Here is a 14,882-nt window from a genome sequence, read left to right as displayed (position 1 = left end):
CGGCGCAGCATGTCTCCTTCCATACTTCTCTGTTTGACGTCATTTCACGAGTAACATTCTTTCTGACCTTCGTCTTTCACACAATCCATCCATCGTTTCTATGGTCGTCCTCTACCTATACACATCCATGCTCAAGACCTTCCTTACCACATGGTCATCATATCTTTTCATAATATGTCCATACCATGACACCTTCCACAATAATTGTATTTAATTAAAATGACGTTGTATTTTTTAAATGTTAAAAAAGAGTAACTACTGAGTTTCTTGGCGGTTCTTCTCGGTGGAATCTACTTTCCGAACCGGTGGTAGCTTCACTTAATTGTAAAATGACGATTCAAAAGTGCTTATAAAAGCCTACTTGAATAAAGTTTATTTTGATTTTTGATAGCTTCTCAATTACCGGTGCCTCTTTAAACAGTCGTATTTATGACGACCTCCGTGGTCGAGTAGTGTGTACACCGGTTTTCATGGGTACGCCACTCCGAGGTCCCGGGTTCGTCCGGCCGATTCGATGTAGATTATCATTAGTTTTCTATCTTGCCTCGGGTCTGGGTGTTTGTGGTACCGTCGTTACTTCTGATTTCCACAACACAAGTGCTATAGCTACTTACATTGGGATCAAAGTAATGTATGTGATGTTATCTCATATTTAAAAAAAAAAAAAGAATGAATTGTCTGGAATATATGTAACATATTTATAATATGGATGCAGTTCACGCGCTGGATGGAGAAGTGGGTGGTGGAGAGCGAGAACCATCCATCCATCGTTAGTTGGTCACGTGTAAAGTACCGTCCACATAACAAAATATTCTTTATAAAAGTAGACTTTTATAATTAATTTCGAATCTCCACGTTATAGGAATAAGTATAAAATACAGTACATATTTATTTTACTATAGTATAAGTGACGTTACGTGACGTTAGTGCTTTCAAGCTGTCTTAGTGTGCGAGAGGCGACTAAGAGTAGAGACAGCAAAAAAATAAACAAATTAGATTATATTCGTTTAAAAATTACAATATATATGTGACCTATACATATCACAAATGGAATATATTGAAGACATATAGTCAATAATTATACAATAAAGTATAATTATTTCCTGTTTTGAATGATGTTTGTTTTGCAAGTGTCTATGATTGAAAAATGCTGTATCGAAAATGTATCTCATATTTAAAAAAAAAAAGAATGAATTGTCTGGAATTTATCTGGAATTTATGTAACATATTTATAATATGGATGCAGTTTACGCGCTGGATGGAGAAGTGGGTGGTGGAAAGCGAGAACCTGGAGGAGCGTGCTGCGGTGCTGGCGCGTCTGCTGGAGCTGGCGCTGGCGCTGCGAGACCTGAACAACTTCAACGGCGTGCTCGGCGTGGTGGCGGCCTGCGGCTCGGCCTCCGTGCACCGCCTGCGAGCCACCTTCGCGCTGCTGCCGCCGCGGCTGGCTCGGGCGCTCCACCAGCTGCGAGACCTCAACTCGGACCACTTCCGCCGCTACCAGGAGCGCTTGCGCAGCATCAACCCGCCCTGCGTGCCCTTCCTCGGCATGTACCTCACCAACATCCTCCACATCGAGGAGGGGAATCTCGGTAAACTCAAACTCTAACTCAAATAACTATAACATTACACTTTCTTATTGATGGTCAATTGAAACACTCTCAAACTCTAACTCAAATAACTTTATTCAATACTAGCGGTCGCCCGCGGCTTCGCCCGCGTAGATAACGGTTCATAATCAGTCTTCTAATATCCCTACTGCTGAGGTACGGTCACATTTGAAGAATTACTGCAACCGGCGCTTGGATCTATTGTGATAAACCTCAAATTCGTGATCACAACACCTCAGCCAGACCAACATCAGCCACGAATCTGATGAGATTCTTAGAGTCGGAGGCCATTATGCCCTCTGAGGACCGGAGTTAGAACATTTTATAGTTCTATCTTTTATAGTTTAGGCAGTTTAGGCATAATACGCAAAAAATCAACCCAAAATATCTTACGGAAACCCTATTTTTTTTTCAAAATAAAATTTAGCCTATGTTATGCGGGATTAATTTAGCTTTCGAATGGTGAAAGAATTTTTAAAATCGGTCCAGTAGTTTTTGAGCCTATTCATTACAACCAAACAAACAAAGTATTCCTCTTTATAATATGAGTGTAGATAGAAGCATTACACTTTCTTATTGATGGTCAATTGAAACACTACCACCGGTTCGGAAATGAAAATACCCTGACCTGAGAAGAACCGGCGAAAGAAACTCAGCGGGTTTTTTTTTTTTTTCTCATATATTATTTAAACAATTTAATATGAGATGAAATAGCCAGGAGGCGATCGTTTCATTCCCAAGGTGTGCTATCGATAATAAACTCATTAATTGTATAGTAAACTTTTGCACACAAGCAAGGTAAGGGACTCACGTGCCGACCGTTGCCGCTGTCACTGCTTGAATCCTCGGTTGTCACGTTTGACCGATGTGTCACATTTCGCAGACTACCTGCCGAATTCGGAGTTGATCAACTTCTCAAAGCGGCGCAAGGTGGCGGAGATCACAGGCGAGATCCAGCAGTATCAGAATCAGCCGTACTGCCTCACGGTCGAGCCAAGGACGAGGGTATGTATACCATGTAACCGCTTATAATAAATAAATATAAATATGAGACAACATCACATACATTACTCTGATCCCAATGTAAGTAGCTGAAGCACTTGTGTTATGGAAATCAGTAGTAACGACGGTACAAACACCCAGACACGAGACAACATAGAAAACTAATGGTAATCTACATCGACTCGGCCGGACGAACCCGGGACCTCAGCGTGGCGTACCCATGAAAACTGGTGTACACACCACTCGACCATGGAGGTCATCGAATATGTCATTCTTCTGGCCTCTGCTCTACTAGCTAGTTTATACGGCTACAGATTATAAAAACTAGGGTTCCAATCAAAATTAGAAACAATAAAACTTTAAAAACAAAATTTGATTGCGCAAGTACTGCTATCGGTCCCGCTTTTCTTCTCATTCTGCAAGGTGACAGTATATGCATTCAGGCACACATACCACAGCAATTAGGTTGTACAGGCAGTCCTCGACTTACGTCGTTTCGACTTGCGTCGTTTCAAGTTACGTCCGACAATGTTTTGACACTATTCCTCAATCATACGTCAATTGTTTCGATTTCCGGCATAGGAGAGATAGAGATTCACTAGTCGCGAGGTCAAAGTGTCATAGCATGAAGAAAGAAACGAAGCATACTAATATGTCTCGACTTACGTCGTTTAGATTTACGTCGCTTATTACTAGAACCTAACATGATGTAAGTACGAGGACTGCCTGTATTTAAAACTGACCACTAAGGCTGTAAAGTCTGTCAAGAGGACATATCTTTCTTTGTTAACAAGATTTATATAATAATTCGAAAACAACTTGTAAATTCCAGGCGTTTCTGGACTCACTGGAGCCGTTCCCCGGCATGGACGACAAGGAGGTGACCGACTACCTCTACGCGAAAAGCCTCGAGATAGAACCGCGGATGCCTCTCAAGCAAATGCCCAAATTCGTAAGTGCTTCCGATATAAGTTTTCTATTAATAATATTAATGGCATTTCTTTTATTTTTTATTTATCACACTTACAATATATATATTTAACACACTTACATAATTTCAGTAGTAGACAATCATGTTCTTAATATATACATCAAAAACTAGCGTACATGACTTTCACAAACACGACACGGAACAATTATACATATATATTAAATTTATTGAATATAAAATTAGAAAAATTAAAACCTAATAGAAAATTCATTCTTGTACATTGACTATCTTTGGTTAAATCAGGATCCAATTCATGACTAGATAAAATGCATTATTTTTGTATTATTTTATTTCAAAAAAACTTGATAATGTTTGTATATCTGTACATGTAATAAAAGCCCTTTTTTACTCAATGCATATGTACATATACACGGTACATATACCAAAATAACATTTTCTTTACAATATTTGTGTGTCTGTCTGACTGTCTGTTTGTTCTGGTTAATCTCTGGAACGGTTGAATGGATTTTGACGGAACTTTCACTGGCAGATAACTGATATAATAAACAGTAACTTGGGCTACAATTTTTTTTTTTTATGTTAACCCCATACACGGTCTCAGGCACAGCTAGTAATAAATATGCATAATGTTATTTTTATTTCCAGCCACGACGATATCCTGACCTCTCACTGAAGCCAGTCAAAGTGAAGGTCTCCGATGATAACACAAGTGAGTATATCACTAAACAAAGGAGTATCTCCATCGTTAGTTGGTCACGTGTAATGTACCGTCAACATAACAAAATATTCTTTATAAAAGTAGACTTCACGGTACAGGAATAAGTATAAAATACAGTACATATTTATTTTATTATAGTTTATGTGACGTGACGTTAATGCTTTCAAGCTGTCTTAGTGTGCGTGAGGCGACTAAGAGTAGAGACAGCAAAAAAATTTGCAAATTAGATTATATTTGTTTAAAAATTACTATATATATATGTGACCTATACATATCACAAATGGAATATATCGAGGATATATACTCAATAATTATACAATAAAATATAATTATTTCCTGTTTTGAATGCTGTGTGATTTGCAAGTGTATGATTGCAAATGCTGTATCGATAAGGCATATATTTATTATTGATAGATTACTATGATAATGGGTTAATGTTTATATATTGTTTTCTAGATGTGGCTCAGCTGTCGCCTACGAGCACGTGGGATGGTATATCCGTGGTATCCCTACCAGTACACGATCACGGTGAGAAAGACTTTTGACAATTTTGAAATTATAACTCACAATAAGTATGTAAAACTCTTTTGACAAACCTTCTTTGTGTTTTATAATACAAAACAAAAACAAGCAACAACAGCCTATAAATTAGAGGAAGTTTGGAACATTCCAACACGCTGTTCCAATGCGGGTTGGTAGAATACACATGTGGCTGAATTTCTATGAAATTTAACACATGCAGTTTTCCTCATAGTATTTTCCTTCACCGCCGAGCACGAAATGTATTATAAACACAAATTCTTACCTGGGTTTGAACCCGCAATCATCGGTTAAGATGCACGCATTCTAACCACTGAGCCATCTCTTATAATTCATAATGTCACTAAATTGTATAACCAATACTGAAAGTTTATTATATAAGAAAATTAAATATGTCATCACAATATCCTGGTCTATTATTAAATAATTGTCCTTTCAGGTTCCCGGGAAGACCGAGGGTCGCTGACGTCGCCCCGGCTGGAGCGCTCGTGCTCCAGCTCGCTGGCCCAGCTGGGACAGCTCAGCCTCTTCGACAAGGGCCTGGCTCTCTTCGATAAGAGCAAGTCCGTCGCCACGCTCAACAGGTATAGTAGAACACAAATTAGATGTAGCATCGGAAAATGCAATGGAATGAAAATAAAACCGATTACTGCCGATTTACACGACCAATAGAAATAGCTCCCTATCGCGCCATTCGACGCTATTCGTCGCTATATTCACGCGTCAGAGAAAGCAAATGTATGTAAATCCACGCGTCAAATTGACGAATATATTAGGTCATATGATATTACAAGTTATTACGTTTGTGCAAAGATCATATTCGGATGAGAAATAAATACTGATAATTTGGGATAGCTTACTCAATTCGGATGTGATCGGTTTTACGAATTTTGCCGATGCGACATCTAAGTTGTGTCGTACTGTACCCTTATATGCCCTTACTCTTCAAGTTATCATATAAAATATATAAATTAAAACTTCTTATATTACGTCTATATTAATATTATAAATGTGAAAGTAACTCTGTCTGTCTGTTAGTCTGTCGCTCTTTTACGGCCAAACTGCTGAACCGAATTTGATGAAATTTGGTGTGAAGGAATCTTGAACTCCAATAGCTTACTTTTTTGCCTGATATATGACAACCAACACCGCGAAACAAGCGAAGCCGCGGGCGAATACTAGTATATATATAATTGTGTTTAACTAACATGGCTGTATTTTTATATGTAAAAAAAGAGTAACTACTGATTTTCTTGCCGGTTCTTCTCAGTAGAATCTGCATTCCGAACCGGTGGTAGCTTCACTTAATATAGTTGTTATATGACGATTAGGAAGTGTTTGTATTTGTAAAAGCCTACTTGAATAAAGTAGTATATTATTTTGAATTGATTTGTTGCACAGCTTATCTAAAATATAACGACTTTGTTTTATACTAAGTATAACCAATGTAATGTAATATAATCTGTGCACAGGAATAGCGGGTCTGCGCGGGACGAGCCGCCGTCTCCGCGGGACAGCCACTCGCCAAGGCACGATTGGTTTGTTATTACACGCCCCACACTCTGTGTTTGTGTGTTTGTTTGTTTGTTCACAACCCCTATCTTATAACCTTATAGATTTCCATCCTCTAATGGAATTAATCACTTTGTGAGATTCGATAGCATTTACTATAGATTAGTATGTATTGTTGGAATAATACAAACACTCTCCTCACAGTCAATACTTTATCTCTCCTGAAGTGGTTCAAAATCAAAACTGATACAAGATTTATTATTTTGCTCGATGCTTCCAATTCGACGATTAAAGTACGAATGATCATTTCTAGGCTTACTCCTAGTATTTAATGTTTACACGCCCCTCCACCGACTGTAGCAACATCCGGTTTTGATTTAATTAAAAAAAAACAATTTAGTATAGTCAAAACCGGTTGTTGCAAATCAACGTAAATTGTAACAACTGTTTAAATCGAATTATTTATGCTGGTAATACTTTAATACATTGAAACAATAAAATATGATTATATTAAAATAAATATGCTAACGATTTGTTATAGATCAGTATAGATATATGTATAATAAATAAATAATAATAATAAATATGAGACAACATCACATACATTACTCTGATCCCAATGTAAGTAGCTGAAGCACTTGTGTTATGGAAATCAGAAGTAACGACGGTACAAACACCCAGACCCAAGACAACATAGAAAACTAATGGTAATCTACATCGACTCGGCCGGGAATCGAACCCGGGACCTCGGAGTGGCGTACCCATGAAAACCGGTGTACACACCACTCGACCATTGAGGTCGTCGAAATAAATAGTTTCTGAATGTCATCTACACTAATATTATAAAGAGGAAAACTTTGTTTGTTTGGTTGTAATGAATAGGCTCAAAAACTACTGGACCGATTTTAAAAATTCTTTCACCATTCGAAAGCTAAATTAATCCCGCATAACGTAGGCTAAATTTTATTTTGAAAAAAAAAAAATAGGGTTCCGTAAGATATTTTGGGTTTTTCGGACAAAAAAGGAATTTTTTGCATATGATGCCTAAACTATAAAAGATAGAACTATAAAATGTTCTAACTCCGGTCCTTAGAGGGCATAATGGCCTCCGACCCTAAGAACCTCATCAGATTCGCAGTTCGCAATACGCGGGCGACCGCTAGTGTAATATAACACGGTCCATGTACCGATGGATTGTGGTGTAACCCGCCTGCCCCGCAGCAAGTGGAGTTCGGGCAGCGCTCGGCGCGCGGCGCTGTCCCCGCGCGGCGCCATCGTGGACGCAGAGCTTTTCTACTCGCGAAGCATGGACCACCTCGCGTGCCGCAAGCACGACGCGCCGGCGCCGCAGGTGACACACCAATAACCCCCCCCCCCCCCACACACACACACTTTTTTTTTATGGTATAGGTTGGCGGACAAGCATATGGGCCACCTGATGGTAAGTGGTCACCATCGCCCATAGACATTAACGCTGTAAGAATTATTAACTATTCCTTACATCGTCAATGTGCCACCAACCTTGGGAACTAAGATGTTATGTCCCTTGTGCCTGTAGTTACACTGGCTCACTCACCCTTCAGACCGGAACGCAACAATACTGAGTACTGTTGTTTGGCGGTAGAATAACTGATGAGAGGGTACAAAGCCCTACCACCAAGTAAATCTTTGTGCTAGGACTTTGTACGCTGGAAAAACGCTTTACGCGCTTCCCCCGCGTTATGGAAAGTGGGGGGGGGGGGGTGTGGGACTCCCCGGTTTCCTGAACGCCTAGTGCGCCCAAGCACACCGGGTTTACCCACTAAAAACCAGCGGTACCCTCTCCGTCTTTCGGCGGACGTAACGGGATCGCTTACGCATGCTACCGTTATGGTCGTACAAGCCCGCCTGGTTAGGTATCTTAAATTAAAGAATTAACTTAACTCAGATATTCTACCGCCAAACTACAGTATTTGGTATGGTTGTGTTTCGGTTTGAAGGGTGAGTGAGTCAATGTAACTACAGGCACAAGGGACGTAACATCTTAGTTCCCAAGGTTGGTGGCGCATTGGCGATGTAAAGAATGGCTAATATTTTTTACAGCGCCATTATCAATGGGTGGTGGTGACTTACCATCAGGTGACTTATATACTCGTCCGCCAACTAATAGCGTAAAAAAGCTGTTCTGTGCCGCAAAATTTAATAATTAATATCTATACATACCCGTAAATTTCCTTTTATATTTCGAATCTCATATAACAATGTTTCCCCCAGGAGCGCGTACCGCCCCTGTTGCCGCGTGCGTGCGGGGCCTCCGAGTCCCGCGACGAGGCCCCTCCCGTCGTGCCGAGGAGGCCGTCGTCGCCTCACGCGGGTAATTAACGCACTTTCATTAATACCAAATGTTCCTGTGACACTATATTATATTTATTGATCAATTTAATTATATAATGTTGTCTTAAATTTTCGCGATTACACATTGAAATAAAACTAGCTATAACTGACCGTCAGTCTACCCGTGACCACGAACGCTGTAAAGTGCTCGAAACGTCGGGATGTTAAAAAAATTTAATATACGCGATTCAAATCCGTTATAACTAGTTATAATTTAATTATATGTTATGTATTGATCACGCTGTACTAATGAAAGAAATGTTATTTATGATGTACGGTCGGGTTAAGAAAACGTTCGTCACCTTAAGATCTATTTTCGTGTGCTCAGTATGAGCGATAATCTGCTTCACCTATCGAGAATGACACGTTGCGTCGCAATGATTTGATGTTTAGATTCAAAACGTACTAAGAGCTTAAGACTTGATAAAGGAATGACTTTGAAAACTGGCGAAGGTTTTCTTACTCTGACTGTATCATGACTATTAAGTCAATAAAGATTAATGTGTGTGTAGCAGCGTGCGAGCCACCCCCCGAGCCCCCGGACCGCCCCCTGCCGAGTCCGAAGCACCATGAACTGTTCCGGTAAGTAACAATAAAAGACAATATTATTGGTCGAGATCTTGAGTAATATATATCGCATCCACCCTTATCCCGATTTTGTTGGGTGTCGACGCAGCATCTCTAGCCGAGATGGCCCAGTGGTTAGAACGCGTGTATCTTAACCGATGAATGCGGGTTGAAACCCGGGCAAGTACCGCTGATTCATGTGCTTAATTGGTCTTTATAATCCATCTCGTGCTCAGCGGTGAAGAAAAACATCGTGAGGAAACCTGCATGTGACAAATTTCATAGCCATCTCTGCTCTCAATAATGTGTTTATTCTAAAGTAATAAGGTTTTAAAATTAAAAAATATTCCTAATTTGACATTAATTTTACTTTTATTATCTGTGGTGAGTTAAAACTGGTGATTACTTATCATATTAATTACAGAATTTATAATAATTGAATGTCTGTTTTGGGCTGTATGTTATCAGCTGTAGATATATTGGAAAAAAGTATTCATTTCCTGATCTGGTTTCGGAATGTTGTGGCATATTTAAAATTGTTACCAAATAATAATTTATTATTTTTAACATTAAACTTCAGTTTAAATAACAGTAAGATAAATTAATACTTGTTTAAAGATATATTACGTTTAAATAAACATATGATATGTGGGTAACATTAGTTAGAGACAGGATTATGGCTGATTTCTAATTTATATTTGTATTTTTATTGCCATGTATTATTTTATTCACTTTTTATTTTAATTGTGGTCACCTATAATATATACTACTTACTAGATACGTATATATCTACAAAAGCACTATAAGTACTTATTAAATTACTTATTCACAGAAGTCCAGCCATGTCTCCGAAGCGGTCCCCTGCGCCCGCTCCCCCCATCAGTCCGCTGTTACTAGACAGGTAATAGTAAAACTATTGTATTAGCACAGGTTGATTTTCCTGGTCATTTTAAGTCCTATATACCAATAACACTTAACACAAATAAAAGTACAATGACTAATTCATTGTTTTTTCTTCTTCAGAGCTGCCTTTAGTTTTCCATCGGCGACTTCGCCGTCAGCGCATCATAATTGTAAGTAAACCAAATTATTTTTATACTATGCTGCGTTTTTATGTATTTAATTAGGAAGATAGCTTTCTTTTCGTATAATAACAGTGTTTATATTCATAATAAATAATAATGTAAATAATAATCCGTTTATATGATATAAGATTAATTGAGAATATTGAAAATTAATTTGTTGGTCCTTCTAGCCGGATACGATTGTTTATTATTAGTTAGTGGTGTTCTATATGTGACTGTGTGTTGTGCTTTCAGCGGAAGGCGCGGCGCCTCCGCCGCTGCCCCCGCGCCGGCGCCGGGACTCCGCTGCCCCGCATACGCCGCACCTCGTGAGACACTTACACTTACCTTCACACTGCCTCTGATTTCGACACTTGTAACGTAGATTTTGACACCGAACGCATTCAATTGACATTTTCGTCCCAATTACAACTGTTTGAGTCAACCTTAGCCAGCTGATAGCGAGCAGTCATTTTTACACATAGACTCTGATTAGATAGATAGATAGATAAACAGACGCTTACACTTACCTTCACACATGCCTCTGATTCCGATACTTGTAACGTAGAGTTTGACACCGAACGGATTCAATTGACATTCTCGTCCCAATTCCACCTGACTGAGTCAACCTTAGCCAGCTGATAGCGAGCAGTCATTTTTACACATAGACTCTGATTAGATAGATAGATAGATAGATAAACTTCTTTATTGCACACACGTAAAGTTGACAATAAGTAAAAGAAATTGACAAGAGAAAACATTAGTGTGCAAAGGCGGTCTTATCACTATTAGTGATCTCTTACGGACAACCTCAGGAGTAAAAAGCTATTATATTAGTAATACGTGTTCTGATTATTTGACGTAAAGTTCAAAGAACCACTTCGACGCGACACTTTTTAAATGACTTTGATTAAATTAATTTTCTTCAACCGGAGAGTTTCTTTCGCCGGTTCTTCTCAGGTCAGGGTATTGTCATTTCGGAATCGGTGGTAGTGTTTAACTTGTGTTGTGTGTGATACTTGTATATTTGCTTAACATCAATGCATTATATCTATTTGCAGTCATCGTGGAACGAGTGTGCGACGGGTGGGTCCCCGTCAGGCTCGTCCCCCGCAGCGCCGGGGCCCCCCGCGCCGGCTGCAGGCGGCGGGCCCCCTCCGCTCCCCCCGCGGCCCCCGCCTCCCCCCGAGCTGCTGCGGCCGGCGCACTCAGCACTGCTACAGCGGAGGCACACCGCCGCGTGAGTACCCTCAGACGCTACAGATATTAAAATTAGATAATATTCATTAGAAAAATAATATATATAACTTTAAAAGAAACATAGACATTCTTACATGTATTTGCTTAAATCATGCAGGTTTGTAAGCCGTGAAGTTGTAATATAATCTCTGAATTTGAACATCATTATTAAATAATGTAAACCAAAGTTGCTTACCGTTGTCTGTCCCTATGTATGCTTGGATCTTTAAAGCTACGTAACTGATTTAGATTTTTTTTTATAGTAAGTGTGGTGATTCGAGAGGAAGGTTTTTTGTATATAATACACGGACAATACAGTAAAGAAACGCTGATAATTTAAATATTATCCGCGTATTATAGTATTGTACCCGTACGAAGCCACGTGGGGTCGCTAGTTTATAAATAAATATCTAAATGTACGTTACAGATTAGCACCGAAATTACCACCTAAACCAGCAGCGGCGGCGGTCGCGCCGCGAACGTAACCACCACCGCACTACCGCCCGAGCCCACCACCCGACGACCGGCGGTCACGCGGCGACACCCGCCACCCCCCGCCCCGCCGTGACCGGCGAGCTTAAGCGGTACCAATAGATAGATTATAATTAAAAACATCAAGTAATTACGACGTCTTGAAATATTAATTAAACATTATGAATCAGTTAAATTAAGTAAAGTACCGTTCTGTGATAGATTAAAGCGTTATGTCTATTTCATTTTACTATGAACTCAAAAATTAAACAAGGCTTCCAAAACATTAAGAGAATATATATTATAAACATATTAAATATATAAAAGGTCCATAGTCTCTTCCAATGGCAAGAAGATTAAAGATTAGCAAACCTTATTAACATAGTATATGTCGTTTGCTAAGACTCTGCTATATGCATCACAAATAGTACTGATTAATATATGTTTATTTGTAATACAACACTTTTCCACTTAGCTACACATAGATTATTAATGACCAATGTTATCGCGTCAAATCATAGACAATTTTTCTTTTGTTGTTACTCCTCTTTCGGTTGGAATAGACTATAAATATATTTTTTATTGATGAATGCATAAATATTGCAATAAAATCCTTCCCGATTTGATCTTAGCGTTACATTTTATAATATAATTTCAAACGCACGTCATATATGAATTGTCAATTTTATTTTCATATGTACGGTTGACAAAAACATGACATTTAATTTAAAAAAAAAATAATTCGAATGATCTTAGTCTGAAAGAGTATGGTTTTAATAATTGTATTTTTTTTTTATAAATGTACTCAATATTCAAGTTTATAAGTTATAACATAACCTACTTCATAATATTATTTATAGAAGTAATTTATAGTATAGATGAAAATTTGATTCAGAATTTTGCTAATATTTGTATGTGGAATGAATATTTGTCAAGTTTTTGTCCCTATAACAGTATCGGGAAGGATGTTTTGGAATATAATGGGATTCAAATAAATGGTATTGCTAAGAGCGTTCGAGCACATTTAGTACATAAGCTCAGCTAGAATTTGTTTTGCTAACGTTACTAAACTATGCAATTGACGTTTATCTTTTGTTAGTATCGTTTCTTATCTGTCAATGGTAGCGTTTGAAAAACGCCTCGTCGATGATTTATACTCTCCGTAAGCAAAACAAAAAGTTTCTTGAATATTAACTATATCAGGCTGTTTTTTATGTTCCTCCTAACAAATTACACGAACGCTCTTAACAAGTATCCTCCATTTTGTTTTGTAAATAAAATTTCACCGTCTGTAATAAACCAGTTTAGCGTTATCAATCTTAAATAAAATGTCACTATGTGTTATTATTTTAAACAAAATCGCGTGCGCAAACGTTACACAGTGAAACGTTTTCGTAAAGAACGTTGCGAGCTATTACCTTGAATTCTGACCCTTATCACTTCTGGAGATGGTTCATTTGTATGTTTCGTCATCTCCTAACAAAATATCCTGTGCAGTGCCAATAAGTTAGATTATAACAATAAATATTATTATAAATAACAATAACCCAACAAATTTACAATAAAAGTAAAAAATTAAAAAAGTAACCATGCTCATTAAGCATTTATTGTAAATAAAAATGTGTTATGTAAAGAGATATTATATAATAAATATAAGTATATAAGAGCAAGGGGTTTGTAAATTATATATATTAAAGTTGATTATGCAGATTTTAATGTAAAACAAAAAGTTTTTATAGGTGATTCGTAAGAGAGAATTCTAGGGAAGATTATGTCCATGCTGACGTTACCTGTATCTTATAATACGACAATTGATTATATATATATATGTATATTTAAAATGATTTATATACAAATGTTCGTCGAACCGACGCCCCGCTACGATTTAATTATTATATGTTTAGATTATATATTTTAGATTCATGAAATACTCGAGTTTTATAAACGTGTGTGTATATATTTTTGTATTTAGCGATTAGAGTTGTTTAAAGATTACGTAGAATGTCCTTGCGGTATTGACGTTGAATGTAATAATTATAGTTTTGTTTACTATATTTCGGCTTGACAAGAAATATACAAGGTAATATAACACATATACACATATATATATATATATATATATATATATATACTTTATATGTTGTATTGTAAAGTCTGTAGAGGTTCCAGTAACCATTATAAAAACAACAAGTAAAAAATCATGTCCAAAGTATGATCACGAAAAGAAAAGATATGTTTTGCTAACCGTACAGTATAAATGTAATTCTTATGCTATCTGTACGTTTGTTATTTCACGTTACGTAACCGCAGATCATTCTACGTATCTTAATTTACCGTCGATTGTACAAACATCCCCTCCATTTTTTTTTCTTTTTGACGATTAGAGGGCCGAAGATATGAACAGACTTTATCGTATGACACGGCATTTATTATTACCCGATTCATATAAATAGTTATGATATTTGAATTGAGAACATTTTCTTTTTAAACTAGCCATAAAGGTCGTGCCACACTAAGGGATTATCGCACAAAGCGTAAGATAAGCTAAAGATATGTTATTGTAAATTATCCTATGTACAATTAAATCGTCATGTCATTGTGACTACAGCGGCTTGTGTAACATATAGAGGTCTCGGTGTTATGTGGTGAGATATATAACCTACTTTGTATCAACATATATGTGAACGGATAATCGTAATATTAGTTTACAGTGGATTGTGTGTCGTAAATGAACGCCTTGTACTCAAAATCTGATTATTTGAAAGCATATTGTATGCTTACCACAAATATAAACACTTCAAGATATATATACATATAGAAGAATGAAATGTCAT

At 37.6% G+C, this 14,882-nt stretch overlaps 1 protein-coding gene across 1 annotated transcript in view; it reads left to right on the top strand.

The window, feature by feature from the left end:
• Nucleotides 1-12,660, top strand: part of LOC124541839 (protein son of sevenless) — a 32,524-nt gene extending 19,864 nt beyond the window's left edge. The window contains exons 20-34 of the mRNA XM_047119748.1: nucleotides 1,247-1,592; nucleotides 2,494-2,615; nucleotides 3,445-3,564; nucleotides 4,210-4,273; nucleotides 4,739-4,810; nucleotides 5,262-5,406; nucleotides 6,295-6,351; nucleotides 7,556-7,685; nucleotides 8,588-8,687; nucleotides 9,220-9,289; nucleotides 10,107-10,175; nucleotides 10,298-10,347; nucleotides 10,594-10,667; nucleotides 11,400-11,578; nucleotides 12,005-12,660. Of these exons, the coding sequence (XP_046975704.1) occupies nucleotides 1,247-1,592; nucleotides 2,494-2,615; nucleotides 3,445-3,564; nucleotides 4,210-4,273; nucleotides 4,739-4,810; nucleotides 5,262-5,406; nucleotides 6,295-6,351; nucleotides 7,556-7,685; nucleotides 8,588-8,687; nucleotides 9,220-9,289; nucleotides 10,107-10,175; nucleotides 10,298-10,347; nucleotides 10,594-10,667; nucleotides 11,400-11,578; nucleotides 12,005-12,062 (1,656 nt within the window). The 3' untranslated portion in view covers nucleotides 12,063-12,660. The remainder of the gene's footprint in view (nucleotides 1-1,246; nucleotides 1,593-2,493; nucleotides 2,616-3,444; nucleotides 3,565-4,209; nucleotides 4,274-4,738; nucleotides 4,811-5,261; nucleotides 5,407-6,294; nucleotides 6,352-7,555; nucleotides 7,686-8,587; nucleotides 8,688-9,219; nucleotides 9,290-10,106; nucleotides 10,176-10,297; nucleotides 10,348-10,593; nucleotides 10,668-11,399; nucleotides 11,579-12,004) is intronic.
• Nucleotides 12,661-14,882: the final 2,222 nt, after the last annotated feature.

Source organism: Vanessa cardui, chromosome 29 (assembly GCF_905220365.1).
Source record: "Vanessa cardui chromosome 29, ilVanCard2.1, whole genome shotgun sequence".
Lineage (NCBI taxonomy): Eukaryota > Metazoa > Arthropoda > Insecta > Lepidoptera > Nymphalidae > Vanessa > Vanessa cardui.
The sequence above is the reverse complement of the archived record's forward strand: the minus strand, read 5'-3'. Positions and strand labels throughout refer to the sequence as shown.